Source organism: Mus pahari, chromosome 5 (genome assembly GCF_900095145.1).
Source record: "Mus pahari chromosome 5, PAHARI_EIJ_v1.1, whole genome shotgun sequence".
In the NCBI taxonomy this organism is placed as follows: domain Eukaryota; kingdom Metazoa; phylum Chordata; class Mammalia; order Rodentia; family Muridae; genus Mus; species Mus pahari.
This window is the reverse complement of record NC_034594.1, coordinates 148,670,257-148,692,384: the sequence shown is the minus strand read 5'-3', so window position 1 is coordinate 148,692,384 and position 22,128 is coordinate 148,670,257. Positions and strand designations below refer to the sequence as shown.

The 22,128-nt window shown below is 41.4% G+C and overlaps 1 protein-coding gene across 1 annotated transcript in view; it reads left to right on the top strand.

Moving 5' to 3' along the window:
• The first annotated feature begins 2,275 nt into the window (after positions 1–2,275).
• Pld5 (phospholipase D family member 5) overlaps positions 2,276–22,128 on the top strand; it is a 311,303-nt gene continuing 291,450 nt past the window's right edge. The window contains exon 1 of the mRNA XM_021198311.1: positions 2,276–2,902. Within this exon, the coding sequence (XP_021053970.1) occupies positions 2,714–2,902 (189 nt within the window). The 5' untranslated portion in view covers positions 2,276–2,713. The remainder of the gene's footprint in view (positions 2,903–22,128) is intronic.

Here is a 22,128-nt window from a genome sequence, read left to right as displayed (position 1 = left end):
CAGCACAAGGGAAGGCCTGGGCCAAGTAGTGGGAGTGGGTGGGTAGGGGAGCAGGGTTGGGGGTGGGGTATAGGGAACTCTCAGGATAGCATTTGAAATGTAAATAAAGAAAATAATAAAGAAAGAAAGAAAGAAAGAAAGAAAGAAAGAAAGAAAGAAAGAAAGAAAGAAAGAAAGAAAGACACATTTACTAGACTCACTGAGTCCACTTTGTGCCTGGTATGCTGCACTAATGAGGGTCAGCCTGATACTGTATAAATTCATGTTTGGCATGATGGCTTTTGAACACAGCAGACATTATCCATGAGTCAATGATAATGTTCAGGTCAGCAGTTTACTGTCACATATACATAGCTATAGATACACTCTCCTTTTGCAGTCTTGAAAAACTGGAGGAGAAAGAAACTTCCAGAGTATTTTCCCTTTAAAAGCATAAAATCAACTCAGCTTAAAAATTGCCTGATGTGGAAACCATTTGTTTAAATTCTTCTGTGTTAAGACAAGTCACCTCTTAGTTATTATTACTCTAAGTTGACCATCACATGCCAAGGTGTAAAAGTTACATACTATCTTCTATCTGTGAGGAAAAGACAAGTCTAAGAGGCTTATCCATTGTATCTAATTGTATCCATTTACAATGTATGTTCATACTTAAACATTGTGACAATAAAAAACAGAGATGATGAATAGTATGATAGATTATTATAGTATAAAATGGAAGATATTATACAATGGAATGTATTATACAATGGGATTCTTAATCAATTGTTGAAGGGATTGGAGACAAAACCTTGCCCTTCTTAGGTAAGCAGTTGACCAAAGAGCCACAAACCTAGGCTCCACAGTTTTAAAAGCCTGGCTTAGGTACTTGTGTGGTTTCTCCTCCAGCCAGAGATCCTTCACTGGAAAATGGGCTTCATAACATTTATCTTGCAGAATTAGCTGTGAGGTTTAGCTACAACACATAGGTCACTCTGATCCGTAGCTTAGACGTTAAGACTGAAAATTATCTATTTGCATTCAGTTGCTTCTTCCTCACATGGACTGCCCATGGGATTCTATTTCAACCATTATTTTTTTGCATAGCATTTGGAGAGGCTGTGTGAGCCAGGACTTGGTCATGCAAAGTTTGAACTCTACCTCCTCGTATAGCCCTCCCCGGCCACTCTGAATAGACATTTGTCTTCACGAGTTTGACAGATTCCAACTTGGAATGTCTTTCTTTGAAACCAGCATCTGAGTAAGAATGTTGGAAGTTGGCTGGGATGTGTGGAGGCATTGACAAGGGCTAGATAAGTTTACCCCCTCAGATTTTTCCAACCCTCCAGGTAGTTCTCAAATTTACATGGACTTTCCAGGCTTTTAAACTCGGACCTTGCAGTTGTTAGTAATAGTTAAGTTTCGTTTTTCTGATTAAAACAACAAACCAAAAAGATGTTTTTAACCATCGGCTAAAAAGGAGAGTGAAGAATAGGGAATTCAAGATTCAGTTATTAACTGCCACTCTAATTCTCAGGCTTGGTTGTCTTAGACTAGGTTTGGTGGCAAAGCCCTTGTGAGCCTGGAAGCTGCAGAAAGAACTGTACAGGAGTCAGTCACACACAAATAAGGAACAAAATCCAAGTATTAGATGTAGGCTGGTTCCGGGGACGGGGGGTGGGGGGTGGGGCTCTATTGAAGTATCAAGTCCAGATAGCTTCAGGACCCTGAGAGCCAAAAAGTGACAGATCCTACAAGGTGGACAGGAGAGGGCTACCCTGGTTGGTGGAGAGACATGCATGGCATCGCGGCATTCTCGGATGAAGTACAGTGCAAGGTTCACAAAAATATATATCTGTCCTCTAAGCCATTTTCTAGGGACACTCTCTCTCGGTCAAGTCCCGAGGGATGAGATGCCTGGGCGCCAGAGGTGGGAAGTTACTGAACTTTCTGAGAAAGGATAGATAGCGGAGTCAGGAGGAACTGGAGCTGTGCGGAGCGGAGGTGGTGGCTTCCTGAAGCATCTTCCTCCCAAGTCTTGCCCGCAATCGCGCGCGGACGGCGCTCACTTCACCAGCCGCTCGGTGGTTTGCCGGTGAGAACCCGCGCAAGCGAGGATTAGGGCGAGGGCAGGGCGAGGCAGGCAGGCTGGCTGGCTGGAGAGAGGCGCGTGCAGAGGGCGGCGGCCGGACTCAGAGCTCGCCTCCGGGCGGCTGCTCACTGCATCAACCTGCGGGCTCCGGCTCGGCCGCTGGGCCCCTCCCACCGCACCCCACCCCCGCCGCCCGCCCGCCTCGGGGCCCGGGTTCCAGTTGGTGCGGAGCAGCCGCGAGCGGAGCTCCCGCTCGGGACCGCAGCGGCAGGCGACGTCGCGGCCACCTCCTCTGCACCCTGACTTCTGCCACTCGGGAGCAGGGATCCACTCCTTCCCGGTCTCCCTTTGTCCAGTCCCCCCATCCGCTCCCTCCCCCACCCCTTCTCCCATCCCCTACCCTGCGACACCCTCCCTCCTCTGTCCCTCTCCCCTTGTCCCCGCTCTGGTGCCTCTAGCCAGCGCGCTGCACACCCCTTGGACGATCAGCACCCCGTGTTCTCCGAGGGCGATCCGCACCCTGTGCACCCCTTTCTCTCCTTCAGCTCCATCTCACCGCCCGCCTGGCTTCTCGCTCTCCGGCGGCTCCCGGCTCCTATCCCGAGTGGGTTGCGCGTGGGGCAGCCGCCTGGTCATGTCAGGATGGAGATCCGGCAGCACGAGTGGCTCTCGGCCTCCCCCCACGAGGGCTTCGAGCAGATGAGGTTGAAAAGCCGCCCCAAGGAACCCTCGCCCAGCCTGACCCGAGTGGGCGCGAACTTCTACAGCAGTGTCAAGCAGCAGGACTACAGCGCCAGCGTCTGGCTCCGAAGGAAAGATAAACTAGAACACGTAAGGACCACTCTCTCCCTCCTGGGAGCACTGGGGGTGGCTAGGTGGTCGATTGAAGCACTAAGGGTGTAGGCACCCTGGTGGGGACTCCAGCGGGCACCCCGCCCTAGGGGCCAGGATGCTTGTGTAGTTTGTTAACCCTGAGGCATCTCCTGCACTTTTTTTTGCTTAATGACTCAACTGCATGGAGAAAAGAAAGGTTCCCTTCAGGTACCCCAGTCCCGCGCACTAGAGATCTCCTGACTGGCTGTTTCCTGCCTGGTTTTTGTGCATGGCGTACTTGGGTTACCTGTGAGAAGAGTGGCTGATTACGGGGACTAGGCTTTGCACAAGAAGGGTTTCAGTGGAATATTCACGGGGTTCTTGGAGGCTGTTTTAACTCAGTGCAGAAACTCCAAAAACACTGCAATAAAGTTGTCGCTGGTGAACCAGAGCTTTTGGCAGTGTGTGCTGTGATGCTAGCGGGAGCGTTTTAGGTAATCTCTCCACCTGAGCTCAAGTGGAGAGAGACTGCACTGAGAAAGGACAGATCAGAGGTCCCAGGCAATCTGCACCCTGAACAGTGAGACCCAGCAGACGTGGATTTTCCCCACCTCCACACTCCTTCTCTCTCCAGTGAGGACTTGGGTCTTTGGCTCTGGGGCCCAGTCCTTAAGACTAACCATTCTAGAAAGAAAGCAAGTCTTTCAACAAGGACTTTTGGGAATCCATACTTTAAAAAAATCTGACCAGTCAATATCCCCTTAACCAAAGGTTAAAACGAAACTAAACCTCGGGTGGGCCAGCAATAGCTAAGAACAGCTGTTAACCTCGGCAGACCTGCAGAATCCAAACTGTGCCTGCTAAAGGTATGTCACAGTTTCCTGGTGTTTGGGTCACCACACCAATAATGATAAAAGATAAGATTATGGAAAACTCTGGAAAGTCACGAATCCTCCAGCGCTGTACCACCTGACTCCCATCTTGCCCCCCAAACCATTCATGAGCTTTGCCTCACCAACAGTGTCCTTAGGAAAAAGCGTGGAAGTGAGTATTTCTGTTAGAAGCTGAAAGGACAGCCCGTGCCTTTTTGAGGGCCGGATTAAGTCATACCAATGACTAATTCTAAAGCCCGTATTTAAAGCTCCTAGTTGAGTTGAGTGACAGGCTCTGTTTTGCCTGGAGAGAACCAAAAGGATGCCTTGGCTCCTGAAGTACTGCTAGGGCAGCAGTACAAGTTGGCTATTTGAAAGGCAACAGCAATACCTGTTTTAGAACGTTCTTTAAAAAAAAAAAAATGCTCACTCCAGGGTGATGCTTGAAGGGGAAGGGATCAGTGATGTCTGGAGTTTATAGAGGGTAGATAGAGTTATCATCTTCATGTAATGTAGCTCCAGATGCTCATTAGAAAATGGGTCCTAGCCTCAGGCCTCAGAGTGGTAACAGAATCATAATCATTTAATCATAATTGTGTGTTCATTTGCAGTGGCAGCTTTAAGGCTGCCTCATTTCCTTCACACTCTTACTGAAAATCAATAGCGCAACCTTCTGCAAGTGTGTCATCCGGAGTCCCAGACGCTGCTGCATGCATTATACTGAAATGCTTTTTCCACTGTTTGATTTGTGCAGAAAAGTATTAGGTCTATCTCATGGGCCATGGCAGCTTCACCTTCTGCTTTGAGTGTGGGATGCTTGGCTCTCCTGAGGACGAGAGATGCAGCAAAGTGGAGGTTTGGTTATTTTAGCATGTGCACTTTTCACTCAGATGTCCTAAAGAGAGCACCACATTCACTTTAAAAAAAAAAAAAGTCACATGTTTCGTTTAATGCTGAAATCAGAGTATCATTTGTTTGGCTTTTAATGTTTATATGAGATGTATGTTATATCTTCTATATTTGCCTTCAATTAGAAGTGGAGCTTTTATTTCAAGTGATTTTTGGTACATTCTCTGGCCTCTTTGAAATATTGCCATTTTAATGCCATTTTATGAGCATGCTATGAAAAGATAAAGTTATATAAAGATACAAATTTTATTTGAAATCAAGCACTCAGTGCTTATATATCCTGTTTTGTGTGCTATGATATTTAGGCAGATGGCTGTTAATTTATATTTCAGTATGTGAGATTTAAAAGCCTATAACATATGTAACCTGGCATACAGGTGCAACATAGAGCATGAAAATATCACATTAAGTTCATTATAAACCACACGTCTCTAGTTTAGGATTCACAGGGAGCAAGTTGAGGGTATCATAGAAAGTCAAGGGTAAGTTAAAAATCACTGCTCTGGTCTAGATAGATGACCACCATTTTTTATTATGGTGAAAAAAAAAGAAATAATTATGATGGAGATGATGGAGATGATGGAGATGATATGCCTAGCAACAGCCTACTTGGCCGTTTGGTGCTTTGAAAGCTAATCTAAATATTTAGGGAATAAATAAATTATGACCTCAAATGACACATACATTTAGTCATCACAGTGACGGGATTCCCCAAGATGAATTGTGGCAGTGAGTGGAATCTAGCCAGACTTTAGAGGCATGGCTTAATCTGAAAGTCAATAACACGGTATAAAGTGACAGTTAAATAATATATTTCTGCCCACTTTGCTAAAAGTGAGAGTAAGTTGTCTCTTACTTTGGCTGAAAGACATCAGGTGAATCTCAGGCTATACAAGAAGAAAGTGACACGAGTTGGATTAGAAAATGATCATTTCACTTGATCTTGTGCTTGGTTACATTAGCGAGTTGAGACATAAAATGAAGATTTGTAAGTAATGCCCCAAATCCCAGTACTGGGTGGTGTTAATGCAGGGACAGCCTGGGCTGCGTAGTGATTTCTGGGTTATCCTGGGGCCTCAGAATGAAAATACCAGCTTGGACATAGGTTCACATGTCCAAGATCCCAGTCCTCACTCAGTATGCTGAAGCAACAGGATCTGTAGTCTAAAGCCAGCCTGGGCTACAAAATGTGCTGTTTCAAAACACTGACATAACCAATGGAAAGACAGAAATATATGTAGGGAAATGTCCTATTCCTAAGTCATGATTAGAATGTGAACAAAGGTTGTGTTCTGTACGGTAAACTCTGACCTTCAAATTCTGCTTGTACATTTGAGAAAATTGTAAGTTTTGGTTGCATACAGAATATTTTCTTACTTGTTATAAGTGAGGCTCTTGGTGCTTAGAACAATGGTTCTTAACCTTCCTAACGTTGTGACTCTTTAATACAGTTCCTCATGTTGTGACTCGCAACCACAAAATTATTTTGTTGCTGCTTCATGAATTAAAATGTAAATATCCGATATGCAGGATATCTGCTGTGTGACCCTCAAAGGGGTTGTGACCCACGGGTTGAGAACTGCTGGCTTAAAGTGTTTTTCCATCCTGTTTTGTTTAAGAATTCCTATGGCTTGAGAGAGCAATGGGTTTGGGAAGCAATAAAAAAGCCTTATTTGGTGTAGGATTCTAGTATCTTCTTGAGGGATGTTATAAAGGATTATGGTTTAGCAACGCAACTGGGGCAGGAGCCACCCCTGGAATCTCCCTAGGTTGGGTCCCCTTGAAAATTTTGATTGTCCCAGAGGACAGTATGACATTTGGTGTCATTTGGTTGTTCTTGAACTTTATATATATATATATATATAGTTGGAGAGCGGGTGAGAGGAGTCTGCTCTGCTCAGTTGTCGGTTTTATGCCAGCGGTGTGACTTTTCAGGTTATATGGGAGGAGGAGAAGCTTTGCTTTGTTCTCTGGGTCGTCCATTGATTGTAAATAAAGGTTCTAGTTAGACAGACCTGACTTTGAATTTCGCTCTATTTTCAGTAAAAAGACAACTACAGGTGAAGGGGCTTTATGCCCAATACCATCATATTTGAAAAGCTATGCATTTGTAATGGTGATTCAATGGTGAATTCTCTGTCTGTTTTTCAGGAACAGATGCCCTATATGTGTCAGGCAGATGTTTTTATCGTCCTCCTCATCTGAACAGGCTGGTAGGAATTCGCCTCTTCTGAGTCTACCTGCCTGGCAGAAGGAAATACCAATGCTCATTTCCCCTATTGCTTAGAAGTTAAGAGAATCTAGAGATGGCTCCTGAAGTGTCTAGCCATAAGCAATGCATCTGTATAGCCCATACCTATTAACCAAAGAAAGTTGCATGGCAGAGGTTCACTTGAAAGGGATGTAAAAGGGGATAAGGTCAAAACCCAGAAAGGAAGGAAATAGATCTTTTCCTAGCCCTCCATAGGACCACCATGAAGAACTCGGTATATTCTTAGGACTGGGTTAGATGATCAGTCACACACCTATAGGTAAAATGACTTCTCTGATCTTTCCTGATCTTTCCTTAAGCATGCGTCCTCTTCCCAGTGTTCACATTTAGCATCAGCTTTGTCCGTATTATAGCCCTAACTCCAAAGCATTAAAGACCTTTGGGCCGTTAAAGATGCTTCTAGTCTTTGTCTGGTTTTCTGGGAGTTTTCCTCTTCCTGACCTAACTTAGCACCTGCCTGGTCATTCTCATCTGGCTTCTTTGCCCTTTCTTGATCTCTAATGGACAATGCAGTGGAGACCAGCGCTTTACAGCTCTTTATAACCAGTGAGATGAAGTTGCAAGACTGGTCAGGGAATCTCTTTAAACTGGAAAAGGAGAGATGAAGAGGAGATTGGTGATGAGTAAGTGACCAGGGACTGGCTCTGTGGATAGAGTGCTTACTGCACAGGCATGAAGACCCTAGTTTGGATCTTTAGCTCCTACATGAAAACCCAGAGCTGCAATACGTGTCTGTAATTTCAGAGCTGAGGTAGATGGAGACTGACAGAACTCCAGAACTCACTGGCCAGTCATTTTAGATAAACTGGTGAAGCTCACTAAGTGGCTCTGTCTCAAAGGGGGGGGGGGACTAAAGAACATATCTACCATTGACTTCTGATCACATGCATGCACTCCTATGCTTTCATATATGTATACATGCAAACACATACACACTCACAAAGAATAACAGATAATTTCTAATGTTCTCACTTAGCGTGAGCATTGTATTTTGGTCTAGTATCTTAACTTAACAAACTGTCTCCTCTAAGTGTGTTTTACACCTGCTTTAATTGTTGGTGTTACCAGCAAGTAGTAAATAAATAAATGTCAAGTTCACACTTGCCTCCTGCAATGAATTATTCACACGGTGGGCAAAGAATAGAGCAAAAAGCCTATACTGTGTGTTATATAATGCCATTAATGTCCTGCAGAGCACACCCATGAAAGTACTGAGCCCCACTGAGCCGATCGGTAGAGCATCGAGACACAAGTCAACCCCAGGGAATGAATCTTTAAAACGCTCCATTAAAAATCAACCGAACACAGAGATTGGCAAATCCCAAAGGACCATGCTGTTCATCAGGATTAGTCCCTGTGATTTTAGACAGTGAAGTGGACAATCTGGGCAGAGGCAAAGTTCTTGGTCTCTCTAACTCAGTCACCGAGAAGGGTACATTAGGTGTCTCAAGGGCTCCTTCTAATGGCTGTCAGTGGGTCCATATATTACCCTCGTCCCCGCCACAGCTAACATGTATTTTGCACTAATGGACTTCTCTCCCTAAGGATCAGTGCAACAGCGTGTTTTGAAGTTTTGTTTTCTCTAAACTCTATTGGGTGTGGCTTATTATTGATTATTGGATTTAACCATGGTCCGGGGCACTTCACTGAATTTGAGAAACTCAAGATGATTGAATTGAAAGCTTTCTCTTCCCACCTGCCTAACAGTTTGAAAATACCAATTTCTGTCTAGTGTTTCTAAGTTTTTCTTACAGACTTCTGTGTCTATCCCAAGCAGACACCCGTAGAACAGTTTTTAATGTTTCTGTTTTCGCATGAAGGTTCAAGAGATCTGATAATGGTTTTTAGCCTCTAGGGTGTGACAGTAGCAACCATATGTTCTCATACCAAATCGACAGGGAGATGGTATGTAGGTAGAAAGGTGGATGGCATGGCAAAAATCTCACCCCAGAAACCTCACCTGAGCTGGCAACATCTGGGCAGTGAGGTACCTGGGGTCCATACCTTTGCAAGTTGTGCTTTGAAATCTTAAGATGCAACATAAATGTCTTGGTATAGCAGAGATGTCAAACTTCCACACTTACAGATATATACCTTCTAAACAAAAGGCATGTAGTTTGTTCCTTTCTTCCTCATCCTTCCCCCTCCTTTCTCTCTCCTCCCTCTTCTCATTCTTCTCTCAGCATTCTCTCTGGCTCATCATGTAGTCCCTCTTTCTGAAACTCTCAGTGTAGTCCAACTTGCAAGTGATTCTACTGTTTCTGCCTCTCTTGTTCTAGGGTTACATGTGTGTGCCGTGAGACCCAACATTCTAATTTTTGTTTAAAAGTGGAAAGATGAGTAAAGTTTTGAAACATCACAAACCTAGCCCTTGATTTAAATGGAGACTGTGGCAAATTTTCCCAGGTACCCTCACTACAAAGTTCACTCTCGACTGACCTGTGTATCAGGTTCAGTCCAAAGGATGGATGCTATGACCACTGAGTGATAAATGTGCTTCTTTATTCTCTAGATCGTAGGGAGCCTGTGGACATGGTATTTACCCACAATGAGCTGTGACCACTGTCCTTTTCCCAGGAGGCTATGAGATTAGATCCAGAAATGGCCTGAAGATTTAGATTGGGAAGATGGTAACCACAAACACAAAGCCACCATAAGAAATCTCATCTGTGGAGGCAGTTGCTGAGAGTGTCTTTTATGTGAAAAACATTGTTAGTAGACTGTGAGGTGAGGGCTTCAATTCAACAAATATGAACTTGTTAAACCTGAATAATACACAAAGACTAGGCTAGGGTACCTTTTGGCAACCTACTTACAGTTTTATAAGTACAGTTACAGTATGATTATAGTTTTGGGACTAATAAAGAAAAAGCAAAACAATATATACTGTTGTCTAGCATCTTATTGTTTAGAATAGGATAAATTATTGTTAAAAATAAGTAATTAGTACTGTTAGATACTGATAATATAACATGACAAATGAGTTTGCTCCAATAATATAAAGTTTAAACAAAAATTTTACAATTAATTAATGTAATTTATCACATCAGACTGATAGAAAAAAGTACATAGATGGGCTCAGTAACTGTGGTAGTTTTAATTTTTAACTTGACATAATTTAGAATCACTCGGGAAGAGAGTCTCAATGAGGAATCCTCTAGATCATGATGGCTCATGACATGTCTGTGAGAGACTGGCTTGATTGCATTAATTCAGGCGAGGAGGCCCAGCCAGTGTGGGGAGCACTGTTCTCTGGATTTGGATCTTAGACTTTGTCAGAGTAGAGCAAGTGGGGATGAAAAAGAGAAGAAAGGTGTGTATGTAGTCATTCCTCTCTGCTCCTGTGTGCAGTGGCATGACTAGTTGTTTTAGGCTCCCAGTCCTTTGACTTCCCTAAAGATAACACATGAAAAAAAATGAAAGCATTTGATTATTTGATGAGACCAAGAATCCAAACATGATAAAATTCTCAGAGAGAAATACAAACAACCTTAATATTCTGATAATGGATTTCTTGAAGAAGAATCCTATGTAATTGTGAGATTTTAAGAATTATCTGCCTAGATTATGTGAGAGATGCACATATCATACTTTTACTCACAAATGTATCAAAACTTATGGCAATCAGGCAAGAAAAAGAAATAAAAAGTATAAAAATTGCAAAGAAAATAATAAGATTGTTATTGTTGCCAAATGATCTGACTGTGCACATTTGCAAAATCAAAGATAAACTATAGATATCCTATATGGATTAATAATTCTATTAGATTCGACAGGTAACTCAATCAGATAAGAAAAAGATACTTAAAATGAGAATTTAAAAGGAAGTTTCTGGTTATTAGCAGACAGGGCAACTGTGAACAACAAAGAGTCAAGGTAAGCTACAGACATATTTAACAAATTAGCAATGTCCTTGGACTTGTCAGGCTCACTGGATAAAAGGTCATTTTGTAAAATTAAGTACTAAAAATAATTCCAATGTAAAATTAAATTTGGTATCATTTATATTATCATAATATAACAAACACTAGGAATAAATTTAATATAAAGGTTCTTTTTAGTCTCCCAGCAGAAGCAATTCCTAATTAAGATTTCAGCAATTTTGTCTGTATATGTATGCAAACTGAAGTCTATATGGAAAGCAGAGGTTTGAGAGCAGATAAGACAGCGGTGAAGTAAGAAGGAGACTGATTTTGGACATCAACATTTATAATAAAGATGAATTCACTTACTCAGTATTGTGGCAGTGTGGGTGAAAATGGCTTCATAGGCTTGTGGATTTGAATATCTGGTCTCCAGTGGGTGGCACTGTTTGGGGAGGCTCAGGAGGTGTGGTCTTGTTAGAGGAAGTGTGTCACAAAAGGGGGACTTTAAGATTTTAAAGATTGAACATTTCCACTCACTGTCACTGCTTAGTGATTGACTAGTGTGTGAGCTCTCAGCTTACTGTTTCTGCTGCCATGTGTGTTTCCTGCTGTTCCTCTGCTTCATCATCGTGGGCTCATCAGTGTCCCTCTGGAACCACAAGCCAAAAATAAACTCTTCTGTAAGTTAATGTGGTCGTAGTTTTTTATCATAGCAGCTAAAAGATAACTAACATGAGTATGGTCTTGGCAGAGGATGAACAAACAGATGAACTGATATATATGAAGATATAGGAATAAACCTGTGTATGTACAAAATACAGTTTGATTTCTCTTTCATATGACCAACAGTTGTCAGTTTAATGTGACTTATAGAATTAAGGTATCAATTGAAACAATGAAACTTCTAGAACCAGTAAGAAAAAAAAACTTCATTCACTGGGACCAGGAAAAAGTCTTAGTATTTTTAATAATCTCAATTTATCAGGATGAATAAAGTCGACTACAATGAAATTAATCACTCTATCTCTGGAAAAAAATTACATTTAGAGGGTGAAGGTAAGACACACTATAATGCTATATTTTCAATCTATACTGTCACAAAGGGTTCATATCCATAAATATATAGAGCACCTACCAACAAATCAGTAAAAACATGAGCATGGAACTTGAACAGGAACTTAACAAAGAAGAATATTTAAATGACACTTGTCACCAGATACCAAAATAGGTTTGGTCTTATACCACATAACCATCGAACAGCTAAAATTAAAATGGTAGGCAGAATTTGAAAAGTTAATGAAAATAAAGATTATCTATACCTTAATATCGCCTGGTAAGACTTTAATTCATAGAGCAATGGTAGAAGAAGGAAAATTAAGTGTATTTATATTTTGTGTCCTAGTGATTAGGATTCAATGTGTATATTAGTTACATGTATGCTCATGTACACCAAGGATATACAAAAATGCTTACTGAACCATTAACTTAACAACATCTGAAAGGATGCATCTCCAATATCTATCCATAGCTAAGTGACCATATAATTTGTTGGTGTGGAAATGGATGGTACATGTACACCTGTTGCGCAGGCATGTGATGGTGAGGATGCCTCATTTAGACACAGCAGTAATGAGAAGGAGGAGTCAGATACAGACAGTAGGATTCCATTTATAATGACAAGCAGACAGTTCTCAGGGAGATAAAATTTTAATGACTACCTTGGGGACTGGAGTGAGTCTAAAGGGAGGAGTCTATGGAGCCAGTAGTAATGTTTTCTCTTTTTTTGAATAGTGGTTCTGAACACAGGTGACTCCGGTCTTCGCTTCCTTCCTGGGGCTCCTTCCTGGGCCCTTTTCTCTCCTCAGTTCAGCGTGCTCTGCTACCCTGTACACATTTTAAAGTGTATTTGAGTTGAGCATTTATTTACTACATCTACTAGAGGGCTCTAATAAATTCTTCCCAAGCTCTCTCCAGGAGCTCAGTGAATTGGGACTTGGGCAAAGAGACCTTCTGTACTTGCTACATTTTTGTCAACTTGACACAAAATAGAGCCACTTGGCAAGAATAGCACACAACGGAAATATTGACCATATTAAACTGGCCTGTGGCTATGTTTGTGAGGCATTTTCTCAATATCTAGTAGGTCTGGGCTGTCTAACAAAGGTAGCTGACCAAGCCTGGTAAGGCAAGCCTGTAAGTGGCCTCGTTCAACGGTTTCTGCTTCAGTTCATGCCTTGACTTCCTCTGGTGATGGACTATGTATTAGTCAGGGTTCTCTAGAGGAAAATAACCAATGGGATGAACATATTTGGGAATTTATAAAATTAACTATGTAAATAGAGTAAAGCAAGCCAACAGCTGAGTCACACCTCACAACCTCAGAACCCCATAGTTGCTCATCCTGGAGATGCATGCCTCAGAAATTGGAGTCCTAAAGTGATGGTCTGCCTCAGCAGTTCCAATCTCCTGTTGAGAAACTCGGTGGTTCCTGGAGGGCTACTGGTCCTTCGTCTGAGATGGAAACCTGAGAGTTCTGGTCCTGAAACAAGTGAAGGAGTCAGCAGTGAGTGAGTAAATCAACTCAGAGGCAAGAGGGAAGGCCAAGCAAGCGAGAGCCCAGCGAGCCACCTCGCTTATTTGGACTGCTATGAGAGTGCTTGGAACTTTTTTTTTTTTAATGTACATTCTCTTTCTAAGATTATGGCAGCTCAGCCCCATTGTATTTTTTTTTTAGATATTTCCTTTTTTTACATTACAAATGCTATCCTGAAAGTTCCCTATACCCTCCCCCGGCCCCTGCTCCCCTACCCACCCACTCCCACTTCTTGGCCCTGGCATTCCCCTGTGCTGGGTCATATAAAGTTTGCAAGACCAAGGGGCCTCTCTTCCCAATGATGGCCGATTAGGCCATCTTCTGCTACATATGCAGCTAAAGACACGAGCTCAGGGGGTACTGGTTAGTTCATATTGTTGTTGCACCTACAGGGTTGCAGCCCCCTTCAGCTCCTTGGGTACTTTCTCTAGCTCCTCCATTGGGGGAACTGGAGAGGCTGGTATTAGTTCTCTTAGGAATCTGTATGGGAATCACCAAAGAAATCACAAAAAGTGTTAGAAGAATCAAAGAGGCACACATACAAGACTTACTGTCAATTAAGAGTTCCGAGGTCTTGGTGCTGGGTTATACACTGAGTGTCTTAGGGAGAAGCACTTTCATTTGTTTCATTTCTGGGACAGAAATGCCCCAGAAATTCCAGCTGGCATTATGAATCTAAGAATGAACAGAACAGTTTTCAAAAAAACTCATTGAGTTGGAATTCTGCCATGTTGTTTTGTTTGTTGGACCCAAGACATTGATATTCTCTCAATCCATATTATCAATATTATTATCGATCATCACTAGGTGCCAGTACCTGCTCATTACTAACTTCAAGCTATGAAAGATTGAGATGTACACAACTAGTCTTTTCTCTTGGGTCAGTTATGATTTGATTGTCCTTCAGAACTCAAATGACATTTCCTAACCCATAAACCTAAAGTCTGGTTGGGTGCCTATGTTTGTTGCATATTTGACAAAAGCAGTACACGATAGGAAGAGTTCATTTTGGCTCACAGTTTTAAGATACATTATGCAAAACAGAAGAAAACCAAGAAGGATGACCATTGTGTGGATACTTCACTCCTCCTTAGAATAAGGAACAAAATACTCATGAAAGGATATAGGTACAGAGACAAAATTTAGAGCTAAGATGAAAGGATGGACTATCCAGAGACTACCCCATTCGGGAATCCATCCCATCATCAGCCACCAAACCTAGATACTAATACTCATGCCAACAAGATTCTGCTGAAGGGACCCTGATATTGCGGTCTCTTGTGAGGCTATGCCAGTGCCTGGCAAACACTGAAGTGGACGCTCACAGTCAGCTATTGGATGGAACACGGGGTCCCCAATGGAGGAGCTAGAGAAAGTACCCAAGGAACTGAAGGGGTCTGCAACCCTATAGGTGGAACAATAATAGGAACTAACCAGTACCCCCTGAGCTTGTGTCTCTAGCTGCATATGTAGCAGAAGATGGACTAGTTGGCCATCACTGGGAAGAGAGGCCCCTTGGTCTTGCAAACTTTATATGACCCAGCACAGGGGAAGGCCTGGGCCAAGTAGTGGGAGTGGGTGGGTAGGGGAGCAGGGGCGGGGAGGGGGAGGTATAGGGAACTTCTGGGATAGCATTTGAAATGTAAAAAAATAAAATAAAATAAAATAAAATAAAATAAAATAAAAAGAGTACTCTACCCTCATGGCCAGGAAGGTACAGCAGCCAGGAAGGCGTGGCAGCTAGGAAGCCATGGCAGGCATAGCTCCATGGTGGCTGCAATGTGAGGTGGGTGGTCATGTTGTATCTGTGGTCAGGAAGCTGAGAAAAGTGAAGGCATTGCCAAATCGTTTCCTCTTTTCTTCCCCCTTTTCATTCAGTCTAGAACACCAGGCCATGGACATAGTATTCTCCACATTCAGGATGTGTTCCCTCCTCAGTTAAATCCCCCTAGAAACAACCTCACAGACATGATCAGAGGTGTGTCTTCTGGGAGATTCCCAATTGACAATCAAGATGAATTAACACAGCTCTCTTGTCTTACCCTCCAACTCCATGACAGGCACTCAACACAACTTTTCAAAACTGCCTCATGGTCTATCTTCTGTTTGGCCCTTTGGGTAAGTCCCAAGCATCTGGCAAGTTTTCTCACTGTAACATTGTTAAGTTTTTCTTTTTTTTTTCATGCTTAGTGTCCAAAATTAAGTCTCAGACTCCCACATTCAACAGCTCCTGGAATAAAGAGAAATGGCATTTATGTTTTCAATATATTTTTAGGGAGATTTATCTTTTTTTTCCTCTAATATTCATTTGTCCAATTTTTGTTAACATTAGTAGAACTCCTCTATGTTTATATGTTCAAAATGTTTTATTCTAATTTTTGAGTATGTATGTATGTGGTACAGGTGCATGCATGTTTGTGTCTTAGTGTCAGTATGTGCTCTTGAGTGCTGCCGCCCATAGATGCCTCTGGAGGTGGAGTCACAGGTGGGTGTGATCCACCTGATGCTGATATTGAAATCTAATTTGGGTCCTCTGCAAGAACAATACACATTCTTAATCTCTGAGTCATCTTCCCAGTGCCTGGTGTTTCTCTGATACCGGAATTACCATCTAGTTTTCGTTTGCTCCTTAAAGTCTTTCCACTTGGATCATTGGCAGAAGACTGACTTCTCTGACCCTGGACATGCCTGCAAGCTTTCAGTTTGGAACCTTTTCTTACTTTCTGGTGTACCAGAGTTCTCCAAGCTTGTTTTGGATTTTCCCTACTCCTTCTTAATATGTTCTTAGAGACTAAAAAAAATATATTAAGTATTTATTGGTTTAACTAAATCTAATCTCACAAGGCTCCAAAGAGAAAAGTCTTCAGTTATGTAACATTTCCAATAAAAGCTCAATGGACATGTTCTGATGAGGCTGAAGCATCTTTAGAACTGATTCTCGTCTTTAATGTATATATGCAAGCTGATGTAAGCCTGGGTAGAGTTTAATATTTAGAAAGGAGATGAAGTAAGGGTACTCTTAGGTGACAAGAAGACAGTATGCAGGCCCACGCATTTGAATCACAAGACAGGATGTAACACTAGCTGCTTTTTTGTTTTAACTCTGTCATGTTTTTTTTTTCTTTCTTGTCATGGCTAAGTGCATAGAACATGTAATTGAGAGTAAACCTGTAAAATCCTAAGCCAAGCTCCATAGCTTCAAAGTAGGTGTTCTAACTGTGTAGAAGTTCATCGAGCTGCATCGAGTTTTGGATTAGGTATTTGAGTGCATGCTTTAACACAGCTGCATGATGTTTTTCATTTGTGAGGTCATTACAATAAAATAATTTTCATGTTTAAGAAAAACTTCAGATACAGCTTCAACTATAACCCTCACATGTATAATGTTTATATCATGAAAACAAAATAATAGCAAAGATATCAAGTGACACAGTGACTTTGTGGTGTATCTCAAGGTGTGTGTGTGTGTGTGCTTATATGTATGTATATATGCCTGTATGTGCATGGATGTATTTCTATACCCTTTCTGTTATCAGAACGTCAACCTCTTCCTGTGAGACTTAGGATCTTTCTGAAGCATTGAAGAATAAACGCAGGGCCGTGTGTGCTAGGTAAGGATTCTGCCTCTGAGCTGCAGTTCCTAGCCCTCTACTTGGGAATTAATATCCTCATTCCTATTTCCTATTTCCTATTTCCTAAATTGGCATCATTCCTCTGTCCTCCTTTTTAATGCTTAGAATGTTTGGCCAGGGTACAGAAAAGGGGTTTTCAGTGATCATGTGTCTTGCTGTTGTTTTTTATGTTTTGTTTTATGAGCTAAGATAACTGGGCTTTGAAATTCTCTTCAAAAACTTAGGTTGGGAACTTCTCAATACCAACATTCAATACCAAGAGAGGATCTCCAAAAGAAAAGAAAACACAATGCAAAAGAGGGGGGAGAACTCTCATGAGATAGGAATTGATCTATTTGTGTCTTGTACCACATCATGGACACTGACTTTCAGTGGGATGCTTCAGGAGAAGAGTGACCTTTGTGTCAGTTTTACCACCTGCTTGTAGGGTGCTTGTCTTCTGTTCTGCCCTGGCTATAAAAATGTAATAACAGACAAGTCCTGCAGCCTTGCAGAAAGCAGCGTGAAGAGTGGGTTTCATATCCCCGCCTGTTTTGCTTAGCACAGATGAACTGGAAACCCTGAGTGGGAGGAAGAAGAGATTGCAGGTTCCTAGGGCCCTAGGGGAACAGAGGATAGGGGCGATGGCTGTGTCAATACTATAAGGACTTCAGCAGTGAGCTACGCGCAAGGAGACATTCAAAACAGGCAGCCATTGGCACTCTGTGGCTTCTCCATTCAAAACAGGCAGCCATTGACGCTCTGTGGCTTCTCCATGGTTTCTGCTCTAAGTTTATGAGACTATTGTCTTCCATCTTTCCATTTCAGTGAAGCTTTGACTAGGTTTAGAATAACTGTCACAGAGTTGGTAACAAAACCAAGGAAAGATTGATATGCTTGAACAAAATAGGAATGGTATAAAAAACCATATTTCAGGCAGAAGGCTTACAGGTGGCAGTGAGCCAATGGGTATGGGCGACCTAGTTGCTTTCCTTAGGTATTTATTTCCTGTGTCTGAATGGTAAAAAGGAGGGGTATCAGCTTACGGAGCCTCTGGATATCTGACTAAAAGCTTTGCAATATATTTGATCTTTTTACTTATGCATTTAATTTTTTTGGTATTAAAATATCTCTCTTTAGTTTAGAAACCAGCCAGTTATTAGCTAAAGGGTATTTGTGTAAGATTGAAGATCAGTATTGGAAAAAAATGATTAAACAAGTCTTCCTTGATAAAATTATTCAGAAGGAAAAAGTTAATATTTTTCATGGAGGGAGAAAATAATTCCTATAATCATTAATTAAATTTGATTCTCACTAAAACAAGACAGTCAATGCCAGCACCTGCTCTGAGGGTCTGGTATGCATGCTTCTACATTGAAATAAAGATAACTGCTTTCAGATAAAAATTTGAGCTGTTGATCTAGAAAGACTTTTGGAACTGTATCATTGTAGTCAGTAGGCTTATTTAAATGAAAAGGAGACCTGTTTTAATAATTGCCAGACATACTTTCAAGATTAGTCGTTTAGTTTGAAGTTATTCTGGTTGTGTAGATTTAATGTGACCTCAGTATTTACTTCGACAATAATCCACAAGGTATAGACACCCATGTGGTGAATATGACACTGTTGGCTGTAACTACCACTGTGACAGGCCATTAAGTATCTACCCTAAAGACATATTTCTTCCTAAAGAAAAAGTGAAGCCAACTATTTCTTTCCTAAACACAGGACCGGCAAGGCTGCCTTCACCTATAGAGCATAGAGGGTGGCAGGCCTGAGTCGCTAATGTGTGACATCTAAGATACACATTTGTGTCCAAAGGATTTCATAAATTACTTCATTTCAATGATCTTTGGGGTTGCTCGTGAAAGTTCTAGACCAACTATACTAAACACCTTTGTTGTTCTTATAGCCTTTTATATTGATTCATGGTGTTCTTTAAGCACTTATACATTTTCTTTTGAGACAGGGTCTGATTCTGTAGCCTTGAGTGTGTTAGAACGCAAGTTACTCCTGACTCAACCTCCCTAGTGCAGGGATCACTGGCAGGTGTTACCGTCTAGTTGACAGCATTTAAAACCAGGAACAAAACTATCTGAGTGTTCATGTTTTTAGTGAGCAGCGACCAAAAGAATTTCAAGATCCTAGTTTTGCCAAAGATCACTCTTCTAATTCCCATAGCTAGGAAGAGAGATGAAGTTCCACAGAAGCCGCTTAGCAAGTCCAGAGAATGGACCCTTGTTATAAGGGTAATATGTCCTGCTGCCCACAAAGCTGTGGGGGCACCTGTCTGGCTGTGGTCCTGCTGCTACCTCTGCTGAGCACAGTGGCCACACTGTGTCACCATCCTTTCAGCCGTGCTGTTCTGCTCTTTATCCCTTTTCAGACTGGCTGAGGCCAGTACTTCAACTCAGTCCGCTAACTGCTGTCTTCTTACTGGAATTGCTCTCTCCACTGATGTTTGGATTTTCTAACAGTGTTGTTTTACAGAGTCTCTGGGATCTTCTGTGGAAATCAACTTTACTGTCTCCATCTCCATCTCCTTCTTAGGACCAATAACTTTACAGAGATAAATCTTAGGACAGAACTAAGAGGCAAGAAATATATCTTTCTTGGTCATAGATCCTGGGTTCCAGGAGCATGTCTTGATGTTCTGTGTTTTCTTTCAGAGAGTGTCTTCTTGGGAAGTTCATCATACATCATGTTCCTGCCCTTAACCCTTTACACCTTCCCAGGGTGCATCAGTTCATTGGTATCCATACCTAATCCCCTCCCCAGTGCTTCTCCCTAGCGAGTTCTTCCTCATTGCCTGAAATCTTCATGGGTAGCCAAGGTAGATGGTTCAGGAACAGTATAGTATCACTACCGCGTCTCATACCCTGGAACCTCACACTAGGGAACAGCTGCCATGCAACATAATGTCCCTGCTATAGATGACTAACACACACACACGCAAGCGCACACCCACATGCACGCACACAAGCATCTTCCTCTCTCACTCACTGTTTCACCTCCTAACTATAGTGATGTGAAGAGTTGAACAATCTCCTCCAAAATGAGCCCCTGCCATGGGCTGGCTGAGCTGCCACAGGACTAAAATCAACAGGGTCAAACAACCATAGGGTGAAAGAACATGACCAGAAAACCTTTTTCTTTTGCTAAGTGAATAGCCTCTGGTATTTTGCCATAGAGAAGGAAAGCTGTTTATTAGAAACAGGCTAAAGCACGTTGTTTCACTCAATATATATAATATATATTTTAAGGAAGATGTCTTCAATCAATAAAAATAACTTCATAATAATGTTAATTTTATAATTTTTGAGTCATGTATTATTATGCTACATTTCAACAGTTATAATTTGCAAGAAATATTTTGAAGAATTATTTAAAAAGTTAAATTTTCAAAATCCAAATGGGGTTATTTATTATTTATTTAGGGAAAATGCTTAATATTTATTTTTTAGAGTTAAGTAAGATAAAAAGTAAGCTTAAGAGATGAATTTATTTTAGGGATATCTTAGAATTTATTTTTACAAGTCACAGTATAAGAGATGGTTTCATGGATCTTATAATCATCCTGTGAGTATTCAAGATTTTTAAAACTGAAAACAAATCGGGGATCCATCTGGCTTTGTGCAGGGATGATGGTACCAAAGGGCCCTGTGGACTGTAGAACCTCAGAGGTTACAATGGCATACAATTTAAGTTTAATGGAATCCGGAACGATAGTGATTGATACCTATATCTGTCTTTTTGAACTCACAAAACCCCAAGGAATCAACTGAAGGCAGATAAAGTCCTTGATTTTGACAGGAGTCAAAGGACCACCTTGATTGCTTTTGAAAGGCATCTAAACATTCAGTTCTTTTTGTCTTTTTTTTTTTTTTTAAGTCAATGGGACTTCCTCTCTTCCTCTTTTGGTATATTTAAGTTTTGATTATCTTACATATGCAAATTATGTAAAAATCACTTCCTATTGTTTTATGATAAAGAAATGCCATCTATTTTATAACATGCAAAAAAGCACAGAAAGCACTAGAAAATGAACGTGCTTTAATCTTCCTTACTTCTGATACATTTAGGCTTGTTGTAGTTTCAGGCTCATTGCTGTGATAAAACGTCCTGACATAAAACTACTTAGAGAAGAAAAGGTTTATTTTGCTTACAATTCCAGCTTACAGTTTATTTCTGCAGGGAAGTCAAGGCAGTAATTTAAAGTGTAACACCCATAGTCAACAGCGGAGAGAAGATAATATATATAAATCCAATAAATGAGTTCTTCCTTGCTTGATGGTTTTCAACCGGCTTTCTCCTCTCATACATGGCTGAGAAATACCACCCTCTCCCAGCCTAGGGAATGGTGCCACCTACAATGGACCCCTTCTTCCTGTATCAGCTATCAGTCAAGATATTTCCTCATTAAGACTCTCTTCCCAGGCAATTCTAGGCCAAACAAAGTTTATAGGTAAAACTAACCAGTGTAAGTCTTAACTAAGCAGACACCCAAAATAAGGAAGCTTTGAATAATTAGGGAACCTATATATCACATAAAACTTTGTTTGGACTGATAATTCAGTAGCTTCACAGCAAGGTTGAGGTCCCTAGATTCTTCGTGTTTCTACCATGTCCCAACCTCTAGCTGTTCCAGATGATAAAATACCACCAGTAGTATCCTCAATGAGAAAACCATTAAGAGCTAGTTTACCACCTGACTTTATGTTCCTGGCCAGAGCTATACAAGAACATTTCTTAACTAATTGTTGGGAAGGGAAACTGCAAACTTTCCATCCTAGTCTAGGAGCAAGGTGAACTTCTTTGGAATGCAGGACTTGTAAGAACATCCAAACCGGGAATCTCTTTTCAATGAAGATGGCAGAGGAACTAAAGGGATGATGGAGTAATTTAGAGGACATTTATGTTATGATTTTATCTTTCTTCACCTCAAATTGTCTACAAAAGTTCGGAGATATACAAATCTGCATGCATGCATGCTTATACACATGAGCACATGAGCACATACAAGCACCCACGAATAAGTAATTGTATCCGATTTGATGGATTACTTATAGGCATCTTGAGACCTTAAATAATAACAACAAGAAAATTTATCTTATATTTAAT